Source organism: Lissotriton helveticus, chromosome 3_1 (genome assembly GCF_964261635.1).
Source record: "Lissotriton helveticus chromosome 3_1, aLisHel1.1, whole genome shotgun sequence".
Classification (NCBI taxonomy): domain Eukaryota; kingdom Metazoa; phylum Chordata; class Amphibia; order Caudata; family Salamandridae; genus Lissotriton; species Lissotriton helveticus.
In genome coordinates this window covers 2,034,341,449-2,034,364,959 of record NC_136061.1, presented here as the reverse complement: position 1 = coordinate 2,034,364,959, position 23,511 = coordinate 2,034,341,449, and the positions used below count along the sequence as shown (strand labels likewise).

Genomic DNA, 23,511 nt, shown 5'->3' with positions numbered 1-23,511 from the left:
ACAATGGACCTTGCTCTTTTCTTGTCCTCTCCGGGCAGTTTATTGAGAATTTCCTCTATTTCGTCCCACGTATGTATTTAGTAGTGCATTGGAATTTGCGATACGCCGCTCTGTTGCTTTTCCATTCTTCTCCCCACCATGTCCATTATTTTACTCTCTTTTTCTGGTGGAGGACCGGTATTTGAGACTGCATTAGATCTTCTACTGGCTGTGTTGGCAATAATTAAATCTGGCACAGTGTATCCTTGTATATACTTAGGGTCTTTTGATGAGGCCTTGTATTTCTTTTCTACCCTTGGGGTTACACCCTTGCTTGAAGCTGGTTCTTTGAAGGCTTCTTTGCCCTGAGCCAGTATGCTAGGAAGCATTAGAATGTATTGAGTCCCCTTGGTGCCAGGGGCTAGGACAACAACACCCACAACAGCAAGGAACTCTTCAACGTCGTGAAAGAGCTCTCCAACCCCAACGCCAGCAACAACGACATCACGCCTTCTCAAGACCTCTGCAACTCTCTGGCCACCTTTTTTCACCGTAAGATCGTTGACATACACGACAGCTTCGGCGCTCAGAACTCGTACCCCACCACCGAACCTACACCCCCTACCACCACCCTGTGCGCCTGGACTCAGGTCAGCACGGAAGATACCACCCACACGATGAACACCATCCACTCGGGCTCCCCAGCCGATCCCTGCCCACACAACATCTTCAACAAAGAACTTTCCCCACATCTCGCTCCTCCCCTTCCCTGCAAAAGTCATCGAGAAAACTGTCAACGAACAGCTGACAGCCTTTCTGGAGAGGAATGGCTCCCTCGACCCATCGCAGTCCGGATTCCGAGCGAACCACAGCACCGAGACCACCCTCATCGCGGCCACCGAAGACATCCCGACCCTGCTGGACAATGGAGAAACCGCCGCCCTCATCCTGCTCGACCTTTCGGCTGCGTTCGACACGGTCTGCCACCGCACCCTGACAACCCGCCTCCGCCACGCCGGGATCCAAGGAAAGGCCCTGGAATGGAGCACCTCCTTCCTCTCCGACCTTCCTCGCAGAAGCCACCAAGATCATCTGCGGCGTACCTCAAGGCTCCTCGCTCAGCCCAACCCTCTTCAACGTCTACATGAGCCCCATCGCACGCAAGCACAACCTCAACATCATCTCCTACGCCGACGATACCCCCCAACTGATCCTCTCCCTCACCAACGACCCCAACTCCGCCAGAGCCAGCTTCCAGGACGGAATGAAAGACATCGCAGACTGGATGAAGCTCAGCCGACTGAAACTGAACTCAGACAAGACGGAAGTCCTCATCCTCGGCCCATCCATCTGCGTCTGGGACGACTCCTGGCGGCCCCCTGCTCTGGGCCCCCCCCCCCCCAAAACCCACGGACCACGCACGCATCCTGGGCTTCATCCTTGACTCCTCCCTCACGATGGCCAGGCAAGTTAACGCCGTTACCTCCCCCTGCTTCAACACACTCCGCATGCTCCGTAAGATCTTCCGCTGGATCCCCACTGGAACCAGGAAAACGGTCACCCAGGCCCTCGTCACCAGCCGTCTGGACTACGGGAACGCCCTGTACGCTGGGACCACCGCCAAACTACAGAAAAGACTCCAGCGCATCCAGAACGCCTCAGCACGACTCGTCTTGGACATCCCCGACACAGCCACATCTCCGCCCACCTGAGGGACCTGCACTGGCTCCCCGTCAGCAAGAGGATCACGTTCAGACTCCTCACCCACGCACACAAGGCTCTCCACGACTTGGGCCCCGAATACCTCAACAACCGCCTCACGTTCTACACACCAACCCGCCAGCTTTGCTCTGCCAGCCTCAGCCTCGCCAACGTCCCAAGGATCCGCAGAACCACCACCGGAAGATCCTTCACCTACCTGGCGGCCAAGACCTGGAACACCCGCCCCACCCACCTACGACTCACCCAGTACCATCTCTCCTTCAGGAAGCAACTCAAGACCTGGCTTTTCGAGCAGTAGCAGCCCCCCCCCCAGCGCCTTGAGACCCTAGCGGGTGAGTAGCGCGCTTTACAAATACTCTTGATTGATTGATTGATTGATTGATTGATTTCCAGGAGAAAACATGCATCTCCTTTTTCTTCTTCGAGGGCAACTCCGAAATTGTCTGCAGCCCTATTGACTAAGCCATTGTAGGAAGCTATGACGTCTGGTGGTGATGCTTTTGAAGGATAACTGCATACCTACTCTTAGGGACTCTCGGCGTCGAGATCGTTCCATGAATCCTTGACATTTTCAGAGATTTCCTCCTGCTCCGCGTGTAGCTCCCCGTATTCTTCGGGATCTTCGTCACAAGGTTTTGGTGTTGGGGGTGAGTCAAAGATACCTTTTCACTCTCCCTCGGTGTCGACATTTCTGGTTCGGCAACCGTGGTTTTAGGGATTCGAAAATCCTTCAGAGATGTGTCAAACTCTTTTTTCTTTTGGAGGAGCGCTGCCATTTGCTCCTAGAGTCTTTTCCTTTTCTTTTCGACCTCGAGATCTCTCGGCGTCAGAGGCCAGGGATTTTCTCTTCTTGCCAGAGGCCACGTCCGGTTTCGACTGCGTAGTGCTTTTCTTTGCGTGTACGTGATCGACCCCTTGTTTCGGTGTCTTCTGCGATTTTCCCTCCTCGATAACCTTTGGTTGGGTACCGTTGGGTTCTTTTAATAGTGGCTGACCGATCGCATTTTTACTCAGCGTTGGGGCTGCCTTGGGCTGCGCCTTATGTTCGTGGCCCTTAGGTTCCGAAGGATATGTATGGTGTCTTACCATATCCACTTTGTTCGTTTTTTCGGTTGCCTTCTTGTGGGAGTGGGTTTTTCCGGAGTCTCCTCCTAGAATTTCGATGTCCGATCCCTCGTGCATCGATTCAGCTTTTACTCCGTGTTCTTCCTTGTCGCTGGAGAAACCCAGGTCTTTGAGGGATGTGTTCTTAGCGGAATGCAATATCGTGGCGTAGTGGGCCTCTCTTTAGTTTCAGTGGCTTCTTAGTGTTTTCAACAGAAATACCGTGCAGGCCTCACAGTCCGTGTCCTGAAGATCCTAGGGCAGGCACAGGTTGCAGACATTGTGTGGATCGCGTTGAGCATACTTGTGGTGGCACCTTTAACAAAACTTGAAAGGGGTGTTTTCCATGTCCCCTACCTCGCCATTTGTGGACAGACTAGGTTGTCTGTGGTGTTGTTGCCGGAGCTCTACTCTTGTCCCCGGTTACAGCGTCAATGAAAGATGTGATTCGCTGTAGCTTTTTCTTGAGATTTTGTGGGTAAATTTGAAAATTCTTTAGAGCTTCCCGTCTTGCTTCCAGACCCAACGGCGAAAAAAAGAATCTGAAGATGGCTACCACGCACGTCGACCTCCAGGATACCGTCTGATGTCACACAGGGGACATACCTAGCACCAAATGCCATCATTGCTTGCTCGAACTGAGGCGTTTGTCACCCCGTATGATCACAGATCTGGGAGAAGAATAACTTATTTTTTTTTAAATGTAAGAGATCCTTGGAATACTTGATAAGGATTGTCGATAACGGACTTTAGAGAACGAAAAGAGAAGAGGCCCTACACTATATTTTGAGAATCCATTTTGAAAGCTTGGGGACCTCATTTCATGTATACATTGGGTGATTAAAACATAGAAGCTGGAGTATATTCTCTAGGCAACTTTGGTGTCCGACTAGGAGGGGGTTGTGTTTGAACCCCCGAGATTTTTTATGCACGGCTATACCCGCCCACCAATGTGAAGGATACTAGGATTACAGAAAAGATCTGTATTTAAATTTGGGAGATATCGTCTCTTGTCCTGAAGAAGGTGGCAGTCAAACACTAGAAGCCACCGAAACGCATCAATGCTCATTTAAAGAGGCACATTGAGACTGTGAGGACATATGTTGTAAATAACAAATTAACTGCTTAGAGAATTAACTTTTAGACATATGATCTTTGTCCAATGATTTGGCCTCTTTTTGACAAGAAGGAACTTTCTTGCAGGTTCTCCCAATATTGCACTGAATTGTTTGGTGTTTCATGTTATGTATCATGTTTTTATTCTGATGTAATGGTTTTAACAATGTATGAAATGTTTTTTATGTGTGACCATAAGTTTGGTTATTTTTAATAAAATATTTGTACTTACAATTTTTGAGCACTTGCCCTTCGATGGTGGTGTATTCATGTTCTGGTGATATGTCTATTTGGTTGGTTGTTTGACATATGAGGTTCTAAGTTACCTAAAGGGTATTACTTTCTAACTGAGGTCTACTTGGTGCCCCACTCCTTTGTTGGTTAAAGGGGCCCCTCTCCTTGTATTTGAGAGCAAATTGTGGTCGACAGCGACCAAAACAAAAAAAGAAAGCAAAGACAATTCTGAACCGAACCACTAGATGGCGGAATAATGCACAGCATGTGAATCCAAAAAAGGATTCACGCTGCAGAACCATTTTTTTACTGTCATGTATGAAATCCATACAGTGTTTCAATAGTGTGGATACTTAAACATTATTTAATGTGCAAGTGTTTGAGAAAACTTGAAGGTTAAAAACTTCAGTCTAAATATTTTACACTTACCAGGCGCTATGGTCTTTAATGTCAAAGAATCAATCTTCTTGGTACTTGCCAAATGTTTTAAATTAGACCCAGCAAACAATAGGTAGAATACCACATCATCTTCAAGTTTATCCTCTTCACTTAAAAACACAGTGAGAACACTGTCACCCTAAAATGTAAAAAAATATTGCATGAGTTAAATCCTTTTATAGATAGAATAGAACACTATGTGTAGCACTAGGTAGAAAACATAAATTGCCTCCTGTAGTGCACTGTCTTGGGAACTAAAATTTCAGTTAACAGTTATTTGTTTTTGAATATCTTATGGAGTTTTAGGAGAGTGGCAAAAAGGGAATTACATTAATATTTTCATAAAATTGGGCCTAAATACTTCTTATTTCTAAGAACAACAATAGACCAGGCTTTCAAAATGATGGGCCCAATTTAGTGTTTGGCAGACGGGTATTGCATCATTTACATGAATACATTAATAAAGTACCACAGGAGGAGAGGTAAATAAGTGCTGGATCAAATTGTGTTGTGCGTAGGCTATGATTCAAGCACTGGGATTCTATTCGGCTAACAATATGTTATAAAACATCATCATTAACTGGCAGGGTATCCACATTATATTGATTGAAGGAAACAAATACAGCAAATGAGAGTGCACTTTTTTTTTTAGTGCATCACCTGTATCTACATTTACTTTCAAACCTCTATAAGAACACACATCTGAGAGGAGAAGATATGGAATTTTTAGACAGGTAGAACAAAATGATGCTCCAGTTCCAGAGTCCCTCCCAAGCAGTGTCCATGTTCTCCCCAGAAAAGAATTCTGAAAACTGCAGGGATAATTTATGCATTTTGTAACACTAAGGTTTTCCAAGCAGTTTTAGAATCAATCATTTTTAGGTCTCGACTATTCTATCCCGCAGGGATAAACAGACGAGAGTAATGTAGTTGAAACAAACTCTCTGACCAAGAGGATTCCAAGCGGATTCCTCCCAATGCATGTGGTCTACTGAAGCGGGATGCTTCGTCAGGCGCGCGCTTGGCCTCACTCGCACTCCCTCCCACTCGCTTGCTCCCCTGCTCCCCCTCCTCCCCACCAGACTTCATTGGACTGCGCGCTCCCAAGCTGCTCCCCCACCGCTCGCCATATGCTCGTTCCCTCCCACTTCCCTCCCACTTGCTCGCTGCCCTGCTCCCCCTCCCCCCACACAGCAATGCCAAGATCCTGTTTTTCCACCTTCTGTACTTCGACGCATTGGAGGGGGTGACGCAGTCAGCACCGGTAGTAGGTCTCTCCAATCCCTTTCCTTCTCTTTCGGCACCTCATTTGGCCGAACAGCATTTTATGTTCCTGGCGGCTGCACTTCGTTGAGAAAGTGATGCCGGTTAGCCTTGCCAGCACTAAAGTAACAGCCTGCCGAACTCTCCTCAATTGGGCTTCTGTGTCTTTAAAAGGAATGTCAAACTAGTTTGAGTCCTTCCTTTATGTCTATGACTTCAGCCGCATCCCTTTCCTGTAAATAAATACCGAGTGAGATAAGGGATTTAGTAGTACCCTGCATGGCGCCAGTGCAGCGATTCCAGAGTCCCCGCCCAACTGGGGGCAATAGTGGGAAGAGCCATTGCAGCAGCCGTTCCGAGGGTCCCGGGTATAAAGTTAGCACAGTCTTTATTATAAAATCATAAAACAAACAACCTCATTTAAAGCACACAGAGTTACCAACATAACAGACAATACTGCAAAAATGTTAGTGACACTGGGTTTTAATTAACCCGCATTGAGGGAAACGTGCTTCTTCCCCTCTGGATCTATATTGCTCACTAGCTCTTTGCTGCTGCCCTCCACCCTGTCTTCCGTCTTACTTCCCCCGACCCACACCATCTTTCTGTTGTATCTCACTCCCTTGTATGTTGCGTTCCATCCAGCTGAATACTGCCCCCACCACCATATTACTTTTACAGCACTCTGGCCCACCATGTTGCTCGCCTCCACGACCCTGCAATTTGTTTTAGTTGGCACAGTCCGGGTGTCCGCCGGAGAAGGCCAGCTGAACCGGGAAAGAGGGCATGGTCTGAGAGAGATCGCTGGGTAATCTGAGCCTCAGAGAAATGGGGCATGAGAGGAGCCGTAGCTAAAAAGTGATCTAAGCGGGCATAGGTTTTATGCGCTGCAGAATAGTAGGAGTAATCGCGCTCACTAGGGTGCTGAACCCGCCACACGTCATGAAGTCCCCCCTCAGTTAACCACAGCCTACCCCCTGCGACAACGAACCCGACTGGTACGAACGCTGCTCAGACCTGTCCAGATCGGCATCCATCACCACATTTAGGTCTCCACCTACTAGGACCGAGACGTCCGGAGACGCCAGAACCTCAGAGAGGGCCACCCGCAGAAAGGACTCATCGCTCATTCGGGGCATACAAGGACCCCAGGGTAAGCTGCGCCTCCCCCCACTGAACCCTGACCGCCAGGAACCTCCCTTTGATCTCAGCCACCTGGGAAAGCACCTTACAATGTGCACGTGCGCTAAAAGGAATGGCCAAGCCATGTTTCTTAGCCAGGCCTGCTGACCAAAGCTGCAAGGGGAAGCGCTTGTCCCTCATCCGTTTAACATCTTTAGTAAGAAGGTGGGTCTCCTGTAGCAGGCACACATCCCCCCCGCCTTCTCCAGGAGGGAGAGAATGGCTGCACGCTTAACAGGGCTATTCAATCCCCTAACATTCAAACTCACAATATTCAGTTCTCTACCCATAGTGCCATTGGAGTGAGGAGGGGCCAACCAGTCGTCTTACGTCAGAGGCCCAAAAGGAGACATACTGCTGTGGCCAATAACCATACAATAGCCCTAACCCTCTGAAGACTGATGCGGAGCCCCGAAAATATCCCCAAAACCCCAACAAAACCCCTTTCCCACTAGCAAAGTGCAACATAACACAATAAAAAAAGAAAAGTGCAAGTCCCGACCAAGAACAACAGTCTGTCAAGAGCATCAAACGAGAAGGGGGACAAGGCACCATTCCAGAAACGTATTGCACCTGAGACAGGCAACCCCACAGTGCAGCAGTCGGTGGAAGGGAACACTCCTGGACAGAACATTTCCCCCCCTCCGGCGCCAAGGAACGGCCCACCTGATGCCAAGCCACCTCACGGAACATCATAGTTGTCAGTCACCTGCGCCACGGAAGGAGTAGTTTCTGTCCTGTAACTCCAGTTCTGTAGTAGGGGTATCTCTGTTATAGTCATAATCTAGTGAATAGTCCCGCTCATGAGCGTGGACCCCGGAGCAATCAAAAATAATCTCTTAAGCTGTCTAAAAATGCAGTCCTGCAAAGACACTTAAGAGAGAATTTAAAGACATATAATGCAGCCTATATCCACAGGCTACACTGTCCAGTACTTCAGCTAGACATTCCACATTCCACCAAAAACCACAACCAGCACAGCTTGCCAAGTTTTCTTCACAGAGAAAAACTTCCCCTTTTACCAGTAAAGCCTCAGGAATGATAGAGAGGAAGGGGAGGACAGACAAGTCCCATAGGCAGCTATTATGTGGCTCAAAAAGGGATACCGTGCCTTTAAGAAAACTTTCTAGAACTTTCTCAGTATCCCAGAATGCCCTGCAGGTCCCATTTACTTTCAGTTCTTTTTGAAGGCGTATAACGCCAGACCTGTAGCATTCCGAACGTAAACATTTGTCTCTGCCGGGGAGGAGGGCGGGCGCTTATAACTATAATAGAGATACCCCTACTACAGAACTGGAGTTACAGGACACAAAACTACTCTTTCTGTAGTAGGGGATCTCTGTGTATAATCATAATCTAGTGAATAGAATGGCAAGCCGATCCCCACACAAAAGCGGCGGTGGAGAGAAAAAGTACAACACCACTACTGTGCGAACAGATTTCGCAGCGAAGCCTGCCCAACCTGAGCATCTGCCCTGGCATCAGAGTCCAGGCAGTAATGCTTAGCAAAGGTATGGACCAACTTCCACGTGGCGGCCCTGCAGATTTCTGCAATAGGAACATTACGTAGCAAAGCAGTCGTGGCAGCTTTGCCCCTGGTGGAATGAGCCTTAGGTTTACCCCCTAAGGTCTTATTAGCCTTTTGATAACACAATTGAATACAGGACACAATCCACCTCGAAATGGACTGTTTAGAGGTAGCGAGACCTGTCCTGACTGACCCATAGTTAATAAACAATTGGTCCGACCTACGAATATCTTTGGTTTTATCCAGATAAAATTTCAACACCCTCCTGACATCCAGGGAATGTAGAGACCTTTCCGCTGGAGTAGAAGGATTCTGAAAAAACGTAGGCAAAGTTATGGTCTGGTTAACATGGAAATCAGAAATAACCTTATCAAGAAATTTAGGGTGAGTACGCATAACAACCTTAGCAGCATGTAATACAGTATAAGGTTGTAAAGTACAATTGGTCCGACCTACGAATATCTTTGGTTTTATCCAGATAAAATTTCAACACCCTCCTGACATCCGGGGAATGTAGAGACCTTTCCACTGGAGAAGAAGGATTCTGAAAAAACGTAGGCAAAATTATGGTCTGGTTAACATGGAAATCAGAAATAACCTTAGGAAGAAATTTAGGGTGAGTACGCATAACAACCTTAGCAGCATGAAATACAGTATAAGGTTCTCGGCAACACAACGCCTGAATTTCACTCACCCTGCGGGCCGATGTAATGGCCACGAGGAACTCCGCCTTCCAGGACAGATGCTGCAGCGAAGCCTTATGAATAGGTTCAAAAGGTTCCTTCATCAATCTGGACAGCACCACATTCAATTCCCATGAAGGCGAAGGACGCCGGACAGGAGGAAACACTTTCTTCAAGCCTTCCAAAAAATCTTTGATCACAGGGATCTGGAAGAAGGAGGTCTGTGAAGGGCATTTCCTGTTGGCAGTAAGCGCGGCGAGATGAACCTTAATGGAATGACAGTTAAGGCCAACCTGCGCCAAATGTAAAAGGTATGGAAGGATGACATCTTCCTTACATGTCGTCGGATCATAGTTCTTGGACTTGCACCAGATGCAAAATCTCTTCCACTTGTACGCATAAGAGGTCCTAGTGGAAGGTCTCTTGACTTCCTTCAGTATGTCCATACAATCTGCAGGGAGATTCAAATGGCCATATTGCACTATCTCAGGAGCCATGCTGCCAAACTCAAAGACGAGAGGTTGGGGTGCACCATCTGCCCCCCGAACTTCGTGAGAAGGTCCTGCCGGCACGGCAGCCGAATGTGAAGAAGGAGAGACCGGTGAAGCAGGTACGTGAACCACCACTGCCTGGGCCATTCCGGGGCAATCAAGATCATCCGCGCTCTGGACTGGGCTAGTTTGATGAGCACCGCCGGAATCAGGGGAATGGGTGGAAAAGCGTACAGAAAGCTGTTCGACCAGTCGATCCATAGCGCATTCCCCAGCGTTCCCTGCTGGAAGTACTTGGATGCGAAGTTTCGGCATTTGCTGTTTTCGGCGGTGGCGAACAGATCCACGTCTGGAGTGCCCCACCTGTCGAAGACGTCTCCGAGTACTTCGTCGTTTATGACCCATTCATGGTTTTCCTGGATCAGCCTGCTCAGTGCGCCCGCCTGAACATTCTGCACACCTGGCAGATGAGTAGCCATTATCGTCAGTCCTCTGGCAAGAAGCCAGTGCCAGATCGCCGGCGCCTCCTGCGACAGGGTGCGCGATCTCGAGCCCCCCTGCTTTTTGAGGTAATACATCGTGGTCGTATTGTCCGTCGTATTGTCCGTCTGTACAAGCAGAGAGTTGGTCTGGAAGGACGGATGAAATGCCTTCAGTGCCAAGTGAACCGCTCTGAGTTCCAGGAAATTGATATGATACGTGGACTCCGTCGGGGACCACGTCCCTTGTATCTGTAACTCTCCGGAATGCGCTCCCCAGCCATGGAGAGAGGCATCCGTCACAATGGTCTGAGTGGGAATGTCCTTGTGGAAGGGAACCCCCTTGAGGAGATTCTCCGCTGAACACCACCATTTCAGAGACTGTAGAGCATGCAGAAACAGTCGTATCTTGTCGTCCCAGTTTCCTCTCCTCTTGTCCCATTGATCCTCCAGACACTCCTGCAGCAGTCTCATGTGTAGCCGCGCGTGTGGTGTGAGGAAGATACAAGAGGCCATCGACCCCAGTAGAGAAGACACCGTCCTCGCAGTCGTAGATGTAGCGGTCATAAGATCCTGAGCCTTCCGAAGGAGTGATAAACGTCTTTCCTCCGAAGGAGACACGCTTGCAGACAGCGTATTGATGGATGCTCCGAAGTACTGTAGGCATTGGACCGCAGTCAGAACAGACTTGGACATGTTGATGTGCAACCCCAGCTTGTTCAAGAGAACGGGCGTCTTCTGGAAGTGCCTTGATCAACCAATCGTCCAGGTACGGGTAGACAAACACCTTGTTTTTTCTCAGGTGTGCCGCTACCACTGCCATGCATTTGGAAAAGGTCCTGGGCGCTGACTTCAGCCCGAACGGCAACACTGTGTATTGATAGTGATTGGTGCCGACTTGGAATCGCAGGAACTTCCGGTGTTTCTGTGCAAAGGGCACGTGGAAGTATGCAGCTTGCAGGTTTATCGTGCACAGCCAGTCTCCCCTTTGCAGTTGAGGGTAAATCTGGTGTAATGACAGCATGCAAAACTTTTCTCTGCGAATCCACTTGTTTGCTCGTCTCAAATCCAGAATAGGCCTGAACTCGTTCTTGTCCTTTTGGCAGACTAGAAAGAACCGTGAGTACAGACCTCTTCCCCTTTGGGACAGAGGGACGTCTTCTATCGCCCATTTCCTTAACAGGGTATCGGCCTCCGCCTGGAGCTCGCACAGCTGAAAGTGCGAGCAAACCGGTGGAATTGCTGGAGGCAGGCTGATGAACCGAAGACTGTATCCATTGCAAACAATATTCAGCACCCTCTTGTCCGGAGTAATTTTTCTCAACTCTGCCAGAAAATATTGAACGCTTCCCCCCACCGGAGCGGGTAATGGACGACGGGGAAGTAATCGCTCAGGGCCTAGACCCGGCCGGGCCTTTGGTCACGGCGGCAGACTGCTGTCCACCCCTGCCCCTCTGACGTTTCTGGAAGGGCTTCCTCTGGAACTGTTGCTGCTATTGCTGCTGTCCAGACTTTTGACCTCGCCCTCTGCCCCGTACCGTCTCTGGAACGGGCGGTAGTTCTTCTTCTGGTCCTTGGGCTTCTCCAAGCCCAGAGCCGTGAGAGTCTCGGCCTCCACCTTCATGCGGGCCATCTCATCGTCGGCGTGCTTCCTGAATAGGGTCTCGCCCGAGAATGGCAGGTTGGCCACCATCTGCTGGGCTTCAGGCTTCAGTGACGTCAATCTGAGCCAAGCGTGGCGCCTCTGATTAACTCCATGGCAGTACCCATGGGCTGCCAGGAGGGACGAGTCAGCAGCTGCGCTGATCAGCTGGTTGGACACCAGCAATCCCTCATTCAGGATCTCCATGAAATCCTCCTTCTTTTCCCGTGGGAGGTCGGCAAACTGCTCGAGGGACTCCCACAGTGCCCGATCACAGCGCCCCAACAGTGCCGATGCACTGGCACCCTTCATAGAGGTAGCGGTCGTCCCGCACACCTTCCTGCCCGCTGAATCCAACCAGCGACTCTCCTTGTCCGGAGGCACATTAGAGGACGGGGTGGTGGCGTGTTGCTTCCTCACCGCAGTCACAATCACGGAATCCGGGGTTGGATCCAATCGGAGGAAAGCCGGGTCCGCCTCAGGAGCTTTGTACTTCTTAAGTAGCCTGGAGGGGGCTGCTTTCGTCACCGCCGGAATGAGGAAGAGTTCCAAGGGCAACAGAGGCCTAGATAGGTGTTTCTTGTGGAGAGTTTCAAATATTACGGAGGTCGTAGGCGTGGGCACAGTCAGTTGGATGCCCAGCTTGGCTGCATCCCTCAGCAAGACTTCCTGAAAGGAGATTACGTCGTCCACAGGGGACACCCTCGTCCGAGGGGATTCTGATAGCGTTGGGGAATAATCCCTTGCGCTGGACGAATCAGTGCTGTACTTAGACCGACCCTTTCTACGATATCTGGATCTCGTCGAGGAGCGCCGTTGACTCCTTGATCTTCCTCTCCGTCCGGAGCAAGATCTGGGTCTTCTAGTCTCTGGACGTTCCACGGGTGCTTGCGGCGGAACCTGCGGTGGTGGCCTGACCGGAGACCTCGGCTGAGGTGCCCCCTTAGGCTGCGTAGGGAGGTGCGTCAAGGAGACCGACCTAGGAGGCCGTGGTGGTGCATGTGGAGGCACAGGAGGAGGTGGTGGCGGAGGAGTGCGCGGAGGCGGCTCCTTCGGCAGAGGAGGAGGAGAGGTGACTTCGGCTTGGGAGGAGAGTACACCACAGAGTATACCGAGCCCGGTGACTCCCTCATCTTCTTCCTCGGTGTCGGCGATCGAGAGGCAGCGCCCCCTGTCGGTGACCGACGTCGTCTGGAAGGGCTTCTCGCTCCAGAACGCCTCGAGTTGACATCGAGGGCGAATGGCGGTGTCGCCTCGACATCGAGCGCGAACAGCGGTGTCGCCTCGATGCCTGGAATCCTCACGACGTCGACACCGATGATGATGATGACGTCAACGACGATGATGTCTTCGGCGGAGACCTCGACGGCGATCTCGTCAATCCCCTCGACGACGAACGTAGACATCGCCTCGACCCAGAGCCCTCGGGAGATGGGGAGCAGACCGCAGTCATGCCTCTCGACGCCGTCGTCGATGGTATCGACGTCGATGGAGAACGGCGACGCTTTCTGGCCTTCTTGACGCTGGGGAGCCCCCCAGAGGCCTCAGCATGGGCAGAGGAATCAGATCCAGCCTGCCCAGACCCACTTTGACTCTGTAGCCTTCTTTCTTCCAGTCCTTGGAGCCTGATCTTCTTTCTGTCTCTCAGGCTCGTGGAGGAGAAGGTCTGGTAAATCTCACACTTCTCAGGGAGATGAGTAGAAGAGAGGCACAGGATACACACAGAGTGTGGGTCCGACTTAGCCTTCTTCCTCGAGCACTCTGGGCATTTATCAAATAATGCAGGCATTTTTGATAAAAGAACTGCTCAGAACACTAGAAGAGGAAGAGGGCACCAAAACATGTTGAGTGTGGACACTCACACACTTTAAAAGTGCAAAATCTTTTATAATAAACCCAAAAAAGGGATAGCTCAATGCTCCAGGGTCCTGCTAGCAGGAGCCGGAAAAAAGAACTGAAAGTAAATGGGACCTGCAGGGCATTCTGGGATACTGAGAAAGTTCTAGAAAGGTTTCTTAAAGGCACAGTATCCCTTTTTGAGCCACATAATAGCAGCCTATGGGGCTTGTCTGTCCTCCCCTTCCTCTCTATCATTCCTGAGGCTTTACTGGTAAAAGGGGAAGTTTTTCTCTGTGAAGAAAACTTGGCAAACTGTGCTGGTTGTGGTTTTTGGTGGAATGTGGAATGTCTAGCTGAAGTACTGGACAGTGTAGCCTGAGAATATAGGCTGCATTATATGTCTTTAAATTCTCTCTTAAGTGTCTTTGCAGGACTGCATTTTTAGACAGCTTTAGAGATTATTTTTGATTGCTCCGGGGTCCACGCTCATGAGCGGGACCATTCACTAGATTATGACTATACACAGAGATACCCTACTACAGAAATTACAGCCGCCTCTCGTTCCATCTTGCAAGCAGACAAATCCGGCCTCGAGTTTTGGGGAGATCTTCTGACTCTCTGCCATTCAGTAGAGCTTCTGCGCTGCCTCGGAAGGACGCCTCGGGCCCCGCCTGAGGGGAAGGTCACTCCAGATCTAAAACATCATAGGCAACGGATAGAGAGCGGATCTGGTGGAGCTTCCCCTGAAGCTTAAAAATAAGGCGAAATGGGTGACCCCACGAGTATGGGGTCCCCTTCTCTCGTAGATGTTTAGTAATGGGCTTGAACTCCCTATGCTTGACCAGGGTGGAAGCCACTAGATCCTGAAATAGAGCCGGCTGATGGCCCCGAAACTGCACAGGGTGTGGGTCTCGGGCCTTACAGAGGATGCGCTGCTTGAGCTGGAAATCATGCACACACACACCAAAATGTCCGGGGGAGGGGGGAGAGGGGGCCCTGGCACTCCGTGGCAAGCCGACGCGGTGCACTCGGTCCAACTTCACGTCCAGGTTGTAGGAAGGTGGATATCTGACTATGGTTACCCCCAAACTTTTTGCCTGGTGTTTAGCTGGTTTTTGACATAGTTGGCCTGGGATCCTGCTATTCAGGGCCCCAGGCTAATTGCTCTCTCCTTAAAATGGACTCCATGTACCTTAGGTACATACACAATTGGAACTGGTTCACCTTATTGGCCCCTGTAACAGTGTACCCAGGTACCCAGGGCATAGGTGCTTCCAAGGCCTACCAGGGGCTACAGCATGTATTGTGCCACCCCTGGCCTGGCCTCCATATTTGACACAACTGGCTGATCACTCAGCTGGTGTAAGTCGGTGTAACCACCCCTTACTTAGGTGTAGTATGCCTATACCTAACCTAAAATGGACACATATGTTCCTATCAGTCACTCCTATGGAAGGCCTCATCAATCCTGGAGGCAGAGTGCTTGGAAATATGTGAGATGGTGCTCTGGCATGAGCTGAGCCTGTCTGCAGCTTTCGGAACCATGTCCTTTAGCTGTTTCATGATATTGCCATACCATATACTCTTAAGTGCATTATGAACCTCGCGGTTAAATGCTATCTTGGGTTTGGCTTTATCAAAACATGTCGAGTAAGGTGTCATACGAATTGGAATACTACCCCCTCGCCAGTTCTGGCGACGGGGGTAGCATTCCACCCTTCTAGAGGGACACGACATGTACCTAGCCTGAACCCTGGTTAAAGTTAAACAGAGCCTCAGCATCACAAAATGGATGCTGCCACCACAGACACAAGTCTGACCTCCTGCTGCTGGGAGTCCTTCCAGCGAGGGCAGCTTGGACAAAGGGTTTCCTGCCTGGGGAGGTGCTAGCACCACTCCAGACAGGATTTTGTGTATTGGGTAGGACAGGGCTGAATAGAATCAGACATGCCTGGGGCACACAAGGTGTCCCTGTGCATAGGCCAGTTCAAACCGGTGCTGGGGCTTTCCAGCCCCAGTCCTGGCGCGAAACTGGACAAAGGAAAGGGGGTGTAACCACCCCCCTTCCTGGTTCCACCCAGAGGAGGGACCTAGTAGGTGATCCGGCCCCCCAGATTCGAATAAGAGTGGGAGCTGTGTCCTGAGACTTCAGATCATCCTGAATCAACTTGAAATACAGAAGAAGACTGGACTTCGACATTCTGCTGCACAGAAGACGGAAGAGAATCTCCCTTGTGGCCAAGGAGTGACCACCCTGTGAATACAGGCACCAACCAGCAACTCGACGTCTGCTTTGCCGCCGCCTCCCGACGGAGCCCGAGCCCAGAGCCTGACAAGACCCAGACTCCCAGACTTCTCACCGCCCAATCCACAGTCCCTGCAAAGAAGGAACCCGTGGAGGCACCGAGAGACGTGGGACCGGACCTCTTGGAAGACCCCCGAAACGCTGACTGCGCAGCATCAGAGGCACCCTCGACGCTGTGCTTTGGGGTTTGAGAAGCCCCAACCTCGAGCAACCCTTGCACCGAAGATCAGCCCCCCCAGCATCTCCACGATCTGCTTGGGGCCCTTTTGCACTGTGCCACTCGACGCGCCATCCCGGCCACTTGCCACGTGGCTAGCGGCCATCTTGGCGACGAAACCTTCAACTTACACTGCGGGTCTGGTTGCTCCAGACTTGCCCTCGCTCCTGTAAAAAGGAGCACCTGCTCTGACCTTGCTGGTCCGAGTAACAAGCCTTTTTCGATTCCTGCGTGGCTTGCATTAGCCAAGGCCTGTTTGCTCCAATCTAGTTGCCGACACCGCCAACAGCGAGAAGCCTGCGTGGGACAGCTCGTGACCGACTCCTGGACGTCTTCGACCCCTCGTGTCCACTTGGCGGAAGAGAAAAGCTACACGACATCACCTGTTTGCACCCGACATCGCCTGGTTCCACTCTGGTTCCACGGTAGTCACTGGCTAGTGACTTTGAACATTGTCCCCTCTGCTTTCAGGTCTTCACCTCTTCAGATCCATCCTTGGATCCACCGGAACTCTTCACATCGAGTCGCCTGCAGCATCTTCAGCTCCAAGCACCATCGACCTGCGTGACGAAACCCGACACTACTTCGACCCTATGCACCCGCTTCCTGTGGGTGAGGTAACTCAGCTCCGCCGGTGTTCCCACACTGGTACACACCTCTAGTGTCTGTTTCTAAAGTTTCATCCTTCTAGGTCACTCGGAAGGTTCCTTTTTAACTAACTTTGTAACTTTTACGCACCATTGACATTGCATTGGTAAAGCGTGCACTTTCCGCACTGCACCCAAGTCCCGCGGGCCTTTCCCGACTTCTTCACTGCTAGTCCCGAACAGCTCCAGCGATTCCCCAGGCCCTAGGCCTCTTCACTTTCCCCATAGTGGTTCTTATACCACTATTTTAGTATATGGTTTAGGTGGCCCCTAGGGCTCATCCAAAATTGTGCAACTTTTGTGTATTTAAACTGTGTTTTGTTTTAACGCATTTGCTTCTGTGCTCATAAAGAGTATCAGGGTTATTTGTAGAAATAAATCTATATATATTTTCAATATATATCTGTGTGGTGTCCTTTCATTTGGTATTCAAGGGATTGTATATGGTAAAACAGCTTGCTTCACATGCCTTTACAGAGTTTAGCCTAAGACTGCTTAGTCCATGCTACCCCTAGGATAGCTTGTCTATAAGGTTGACTTTACAACCTGCACCATAAGGGTTGCTTGGCATGGTACAAGGTGATCACTAGAACTAGTGAGCATCATATACCAGGCCAACTTCTCACATAGGTCTTCTCCCTCCCCTAATATTTGTCGGAAGAGCTCGCCTTAATATGTACGAAGATCGTCGCCCTCGCCCTTCCATGACACTGCTCGGATCCTTATATTGTTGCGCCGGGATCGGTTCTCTAAATCCTCAGCATGGGCATGAAGGTCCAGGTTCTGCTCCGTTAAGACGAATTACATCCTGTTGGAGTTGATGGAGATCATCCTCCCGACCCAAATCGTGCTCCTCTAAAGTTGCCACCCGTTCTCCAATGGCATCCACGCCTCGCCGCACTTCCCGCAGGTCGGAGAGCTGAGATCGGATTTCCAAGATGTCCTCTTTAATAGCCGAGAACAGCTCCAGCATAAAAGCTTTGGTCGCCGGGTCCTCGTTGTCCTCTGATGCCGACGATTTGGCGTCTGTCTGAGAAGAGGCTGGACCCCCCACTTTCTGCAGTAGGTCCTTCAAAGGTTTATCCCTCCGGTTCCTGGAAGAAGACATGATGGCAAAGCCACGGAAGGAGCCCCCAAGGAGCGCAGCTCAGTCACCCACAAAGTCGGAGCCCCGAGTAACTCCACGCCGGCCCGCGTGAAGACGGGGTGTCTAGGAGCCCAAGCTGGGCGTAACATGAACCACCAGGGGATAGAATGTACGCGACACCCCCACCTCTCTCCGCTCCAAGGCTCTCCCCACCAGTGGCCCACAGCACGTCCGGCCACAGAAGCTACACTCTGGAGGAGCAGCACTCACAGTACCCAGGAAACCAGAGGCCCAGTCCAGCAAAAGTCCCAAACAGAACTCCTTCACCGCCCCTCCAGCCACCAAGTGCAAAACTCAGGCAGCTGTCTAATGCGCCTGCACCCCTAGGTCGTCCCCTCACAGAACAGAAGTGGGCCTCGGCCCTCGCTGGACAGCGTTCTTGGATCCAGGACCCCCCGCTAAGACCATCAAGCTCGCCGCTGCTGGAGCCTCTTCTGGTGCAGGCCCCACTCTCGTCCTCAGTGTCCGCTGAACAGGGGCGGGCAGAGGCCAACCCCAGCCACAGCCACGACCGCAGTCAAGCTCTACGCTAGCCTCCGCCGCCTGCCCCCGCAGTGGACTATCTAGCCTTGCTCCACCAACCGCCCGTTGGCGGCCTGCTCTTCGTCAGGGAGAGGAGGGCCACCAGACCGCTAGGCCCCAACCGCAGTCAGGCTCCACGCTAGCCTCCGCCGCCTGCCCCCGCAGTGGACTATCTCGCCTTGCTCCACCAACCGCCCGATGGCGGCCTGCTCTTCGTCAGGGAGCACACCTCTAGGCCGGCGTGGAGGGTCTCCTCCCGCTGATGCACAGCCCGACTACAGGCCTGTCTCCCTTCGCAGGGGAGCTTCATCGCTCCCGATCAAACAAGTAGGCAATGGGGGGGCCGAGGGGGAGGGATCGCAGTCTTACCGGCCGCCTCTCAGCCACTGCCCCCCCCCCCCGTTTAGCTCTGCAGGCACAGGAGTTCAGCCGCCATTTCAGTCCGCGTTGCGCCGGGGGTCCCCTCCACCCCCGCGGCACCACCACACGCCGACACACACCATCCGTCGATAAACGGACCGAGGCCCACCACCCGAGGACCGCTGTCCCCCTCACCTCAGGATCCTGTGCCGGGCCGCTCCGCTGTGCCCCAGCCGCCGCTCCGCCGTCGTGCACAGTAGCCCCGCTCTGCTACGGTCCACGGTGAGCCGCCAAAGCCGGGAAGGCTCGCCCGCACCACTCCCGTCAGGGGGAGACCAGCAGTGGCACACACCGCCAGGCCGCAGCCGCTCCTCACCGCGGCAGTCTCGGGCGGACACTCGCGCGGGCCTCGCAAGATGGCGGCTGGGAGGCGGGCCTGCTATTCCCGTGGCCTGGACCGCTCAGCCCCACAGCCCGGAAGACTCGGGCAGTCTCCGAGCCCAAGAGATCGCTGGCCCTCCACCGCCACCTCCTGAATGCTGCAAGGCCAGGAGCCTCGCTAGCAGCCCCTCTGCAGTCCTCCCGCCGGGCCACAGCAGGGCCGGGGCGGCACGAGGCACATCCCAGTCAGGCACCGCAACCAATTCCAAGCAGTTTTAAAGGGACATTGATAAAATACTCCAATGCTTCATCGTCTGCAGATTGGCCCACTTTCTTTCCCACCATTTCTCCTCATCTTCGGTCCCGTAAGCACACAGGCTCCTCTAAGCCAATCACAACGCTGCAATGCAGAGTTGCAAGCACCCTGAGCGCAGTTGTTCATTACTCAGACAGGGACTGGGAGCCTGTGCATGTTACCCACCAGGCTGTGTATCACAGCCCAGAGGGGAACATGCCAAGAGTGCATGACTATTTGGCTGTCCCAAGATGGCCGGACAAACAGTCATGAGCATTTAGAGTGTGCCCACCACTCCCACCCCCCTCTGTGACACAAGTCCCACCCTACCCTAGCCCCATAGCAAAGTAACAAAGTTATTAGCATTTCATTTGTCCTTTTTCCTGCTCTGAGAGTAGTGGGGTGATGCAACATCGCCTTTGCGGAGAAGCCGTCCCGGTTCACTACCTGCTCACACTTACTGAAGGTACTGAATCATCCAAGGAAGAACAAGTCTGATTGGTACCCTCTTATGCATCTTCATGAACAATTTAACTTGATGGCTGTTTACTGTGAATGGGACAACCTTTGTTTATCCAATATGCCAATTACGTACCCTGTGCCTGCCCTCACTATCTGTCCATCACACATCTTTAAACAGTGGATCACACACACACTGTTCTGTAGATCGAACACTTGGTAAACGTCTTCATAATATTACAAGGGCAACCTAATTTCCTTGTTCATATTGAACTTTCAAATTCGAACTGCATGCATCTCTAATCACTCTTGTTTTCAATCAGTTTTCAGACCTCATTTTTCATTTAACTTCCAGACGGTGGTGTCTTTTGCCATAAATTTCTTTTTATTAAGTATTCAATACATTCACACTTAAAACAGACCCGGCAAACACTTTTCATCCCTTATAGGGCCGTCATCAGGCAATTTGATGTATCCTCCTTCCTACAATTCTTCTTTTCCATTCATTCCCTGTTTAAATTTAAACGAACAAGCAAGGTGCCCCCTTCCGCATGACCTCGTTATCAAGGCATTAGTATTTCCTGAACATGCGAAATAACACCCACATCGCTGCCTGGCAGGCAGCCAGTACAAGCACTTCACAAGTTAATGTGGTGGTAGCAGCTTTGGCTCTGGTAGAATGAGCCCGCAGGCCTTTTGGAGCCTGCCAGTCTGTAGCAGATCTTGGTATTAAGAACAATCCAGCTGGCGATGGTCTACTTTTGCACAGCTCTATCCTTTTCGGCCCCAGACATCGAAACAATGTACTCTCTTCCTTCTGGATGTATGAGGTGGATCGAAGAACAGTGGCAGGGTAATAGACTGGACAATGTGGAAGGGAGTTACAACCTTAAGGAGGAAAGCTGTCTTGGTCCTTAACACTCGCTTATCCACGAAGTAAGAGGTGCACATTTGCTGGATGGAAAGTGCAGCTCGCTCACGACAGTGGCTGATGTGATTGCAATAGGGGACACAGTCCTCAATGTGAGCAACTTCAGAGGGCAAATACGCATGACCTCAAACCAGACTGAGATCCTACTAGGACATAACTAAGGGTTTTGGCTGGAACGTAATGGGTCAGCCCTTTCAAAACTCGCAAACGGAGATGGGTGATCAGGCAATAGTAAAAAAGTTGATAACCCTTACAAATAACCCTTTAACTGATGCAATAGCAAGGCCTTGCTGGCTTGGAGACAGGGAGAAGTGGTTGGATATGCCAGGAAGAACACCAAGCAAGAAATGCCTCCCAATGTTCTGCATCGAAGGTCTTAGTAGAGAAAGGAACCGACATTGAGGTAACCTGGACACTTGGAGCATTGAGGACGCTTTCTCATTTTTAGATGGTAAATTGAAACGCCACTACTAAAAGACATCATCCAATATATCGGGATACGGTCTGATGCAATCACGTTTGCAACCCCAGCTGTTATAAAAATCATTTTCATCGCACCGTCTATCAAACACAAACAACGGTGGCTCCAGTGTACATATATACACTATATAAACTTGAATACCACAAGGAATTCTTTTAATAAGGATATTGATCTTTCATAATTGAGGAAACAGACTCCATGATCCTAGAGCTTGAAGTGTGAGCGTCAACACACTGAGGTGTCTTGTGTACTACTCAAAGTATTGGAGAAAAACTGTCCTGAAGAAGGTGTTAATTTTACAAACCGAAACGCTGCGTCGACAATTGTTTTCTTTTTTAATGTGATCAAGATAATGATGTTTTTTAACTTTTTGTACAAAACAATGTATTGCATGTAATAAATTACCCCAGGGACTTGTTTGTTTCTAGCACTTAGTAGAGAAAGGCCTAGCAGTCACTGTCACATTCACCACTTCAGGAGGGAGAACAGTGGGCATCAACTGTTGGGGCTCAGTCTCCAAGCATGGAGGTGGAAGTTGTGAAGGCTAGGGACTCTGCCCTACTGGTATGGCAGTACGTCCTCCAGAAGAGGAAGATGCTCATGGCCAGGCACTCGGAGTAACACACTCTCCTGACTCAGTCCAGAGTCACTAGGATGCCTAGGACCAGATTGTTTTTTGGGACTTTGGGAAAGAGAGGTAGACAGAAAGGTGTATAGGAATCTAAAGCTCCAGTCTAACCAAAAGGCATCTCTGAGGGAGAAGACAGGGTTCTCTACAACTGCTAAACGATGCTAAGTGTAGTTAACATTCATGATTCAATAGGCAACACTGGCTGAGTTTTCCTGCCATGGCGTTCATAGATCCGGCAAGGTGTCGTACGACTAGGGAGATGCCCTGTCAAACCAGCCACCACCACCCCCTCTCACTCCTCTCCCCTGTGGTAATACCACATGGGAGTGCTTTAGTCTTTGATGGATGGGAGGAAAAGAATTGCCCATAACTCCAACAGGATGTGGAGGCGGTGTTCCGCAGACACCAGAGTCCTCAGATTGTCACCTCTCCCAGATGTCCTCCCTAAACCCGCAAGAATGCGTCAGGCGCCACTGTTAGCTAGGAGTGCGGTAGGGAGAGAGGTCTGCTATGGGTCCAATTGTGGTCCAGCAACAAACTTGAGATTTCAGATCCCTTTACAGAGCCCGTATTTGTCACTTGGTGTGGTCCACAAGCAGGATGCAGGAGGCCAAGAAGCCTCAGAGCTCCTCTCACTAAGACCAAGGACAAGGGTTGAAACATCGGGATAATAGCTCCAATATGCTACACTCATTGAGGATGTAGACAAGATCAAAACAGTACTATGTTTAGAATGAGTTCAATCGGAGGGCGCCTCTACGAAGGAGTCTGGTGTGCACACCAAAGATGTTAGTAGATTAGCTGTAATCTGGAGTTGAGTTGAGTTTGAGGTGCGCCTGCCATCAGTAACCAGTCGTTGAGGTAGAGAAAGGCTGGTATTGCTAAAGATGGGCAGTAACCACCACCATTGCATTAGTAAACAACCAAACGGCACTACCAAGGCTGAAGGGGAGCACCACAAACAGAAAATGCTTGTGGCATACTTGGAACCACAGGGACTGCAAGACTGGGATGTGGAAATAGGCCCCATGCAGGTTCAATGCCACCAAACAGTCTCCTGGAGCGAGGGCAGAGAGAACGTATGCCTTAGTGAGCATCTTAAACTGGTCCTTCTTGAGGAAGAAGTTCAGGGGACAGAGATGTAAAATAGGAGAATACATCAGCCTTTCTTTTTTCAAAGAAAGTAAGTAACTTCAGAAAGTAATGAAAGTACTTACCAGTCAAGATTTCTGATGCTGGCACCCTCTCTATAGCTCTTGCTGCCCAGACAGCTTGAACTTCTTGTATGAGAATAGACAAGTGGTCTTAATGAAGATGAAGCATAATGCGGATGCCAACTGCCCTACCATGAGTTAGTAGTGCCCTGGCCGGATTACATACTTTGCCTCAGTCTGGTCATCCTGAATGATCTATTGAAGGCTGGCCCAAGGTCATC

The 23,511-nt window shown here is 50.8% G+C and overlaps 1 protein-coding gene across 2 annotated transcripts in view; it reads right to left on the bottom strand.

Annotated features, from left to right (window-relative positions):
• The window catches only part of LOC144824082 (A-kinase anchor protein 13-like), a 342,578-nt gene that overhangs the window by 104,369 nt on the left and 214,698 nt on the right, over positions 1-23,511 (bottom strand). For both annotated transcript variants that reach the window (XM_078683161.1, XM_078683162.1), the window contains exon 4: positions 4,585-4,732. In XM_078683161.1, coding sequence (XP_078539287.1) covers positions 4,585-4,732 — 148 coding nt within the window. The remainder of the gene's footprint in view (positions 1-4,584; positions 4,733-23,511) is intronic.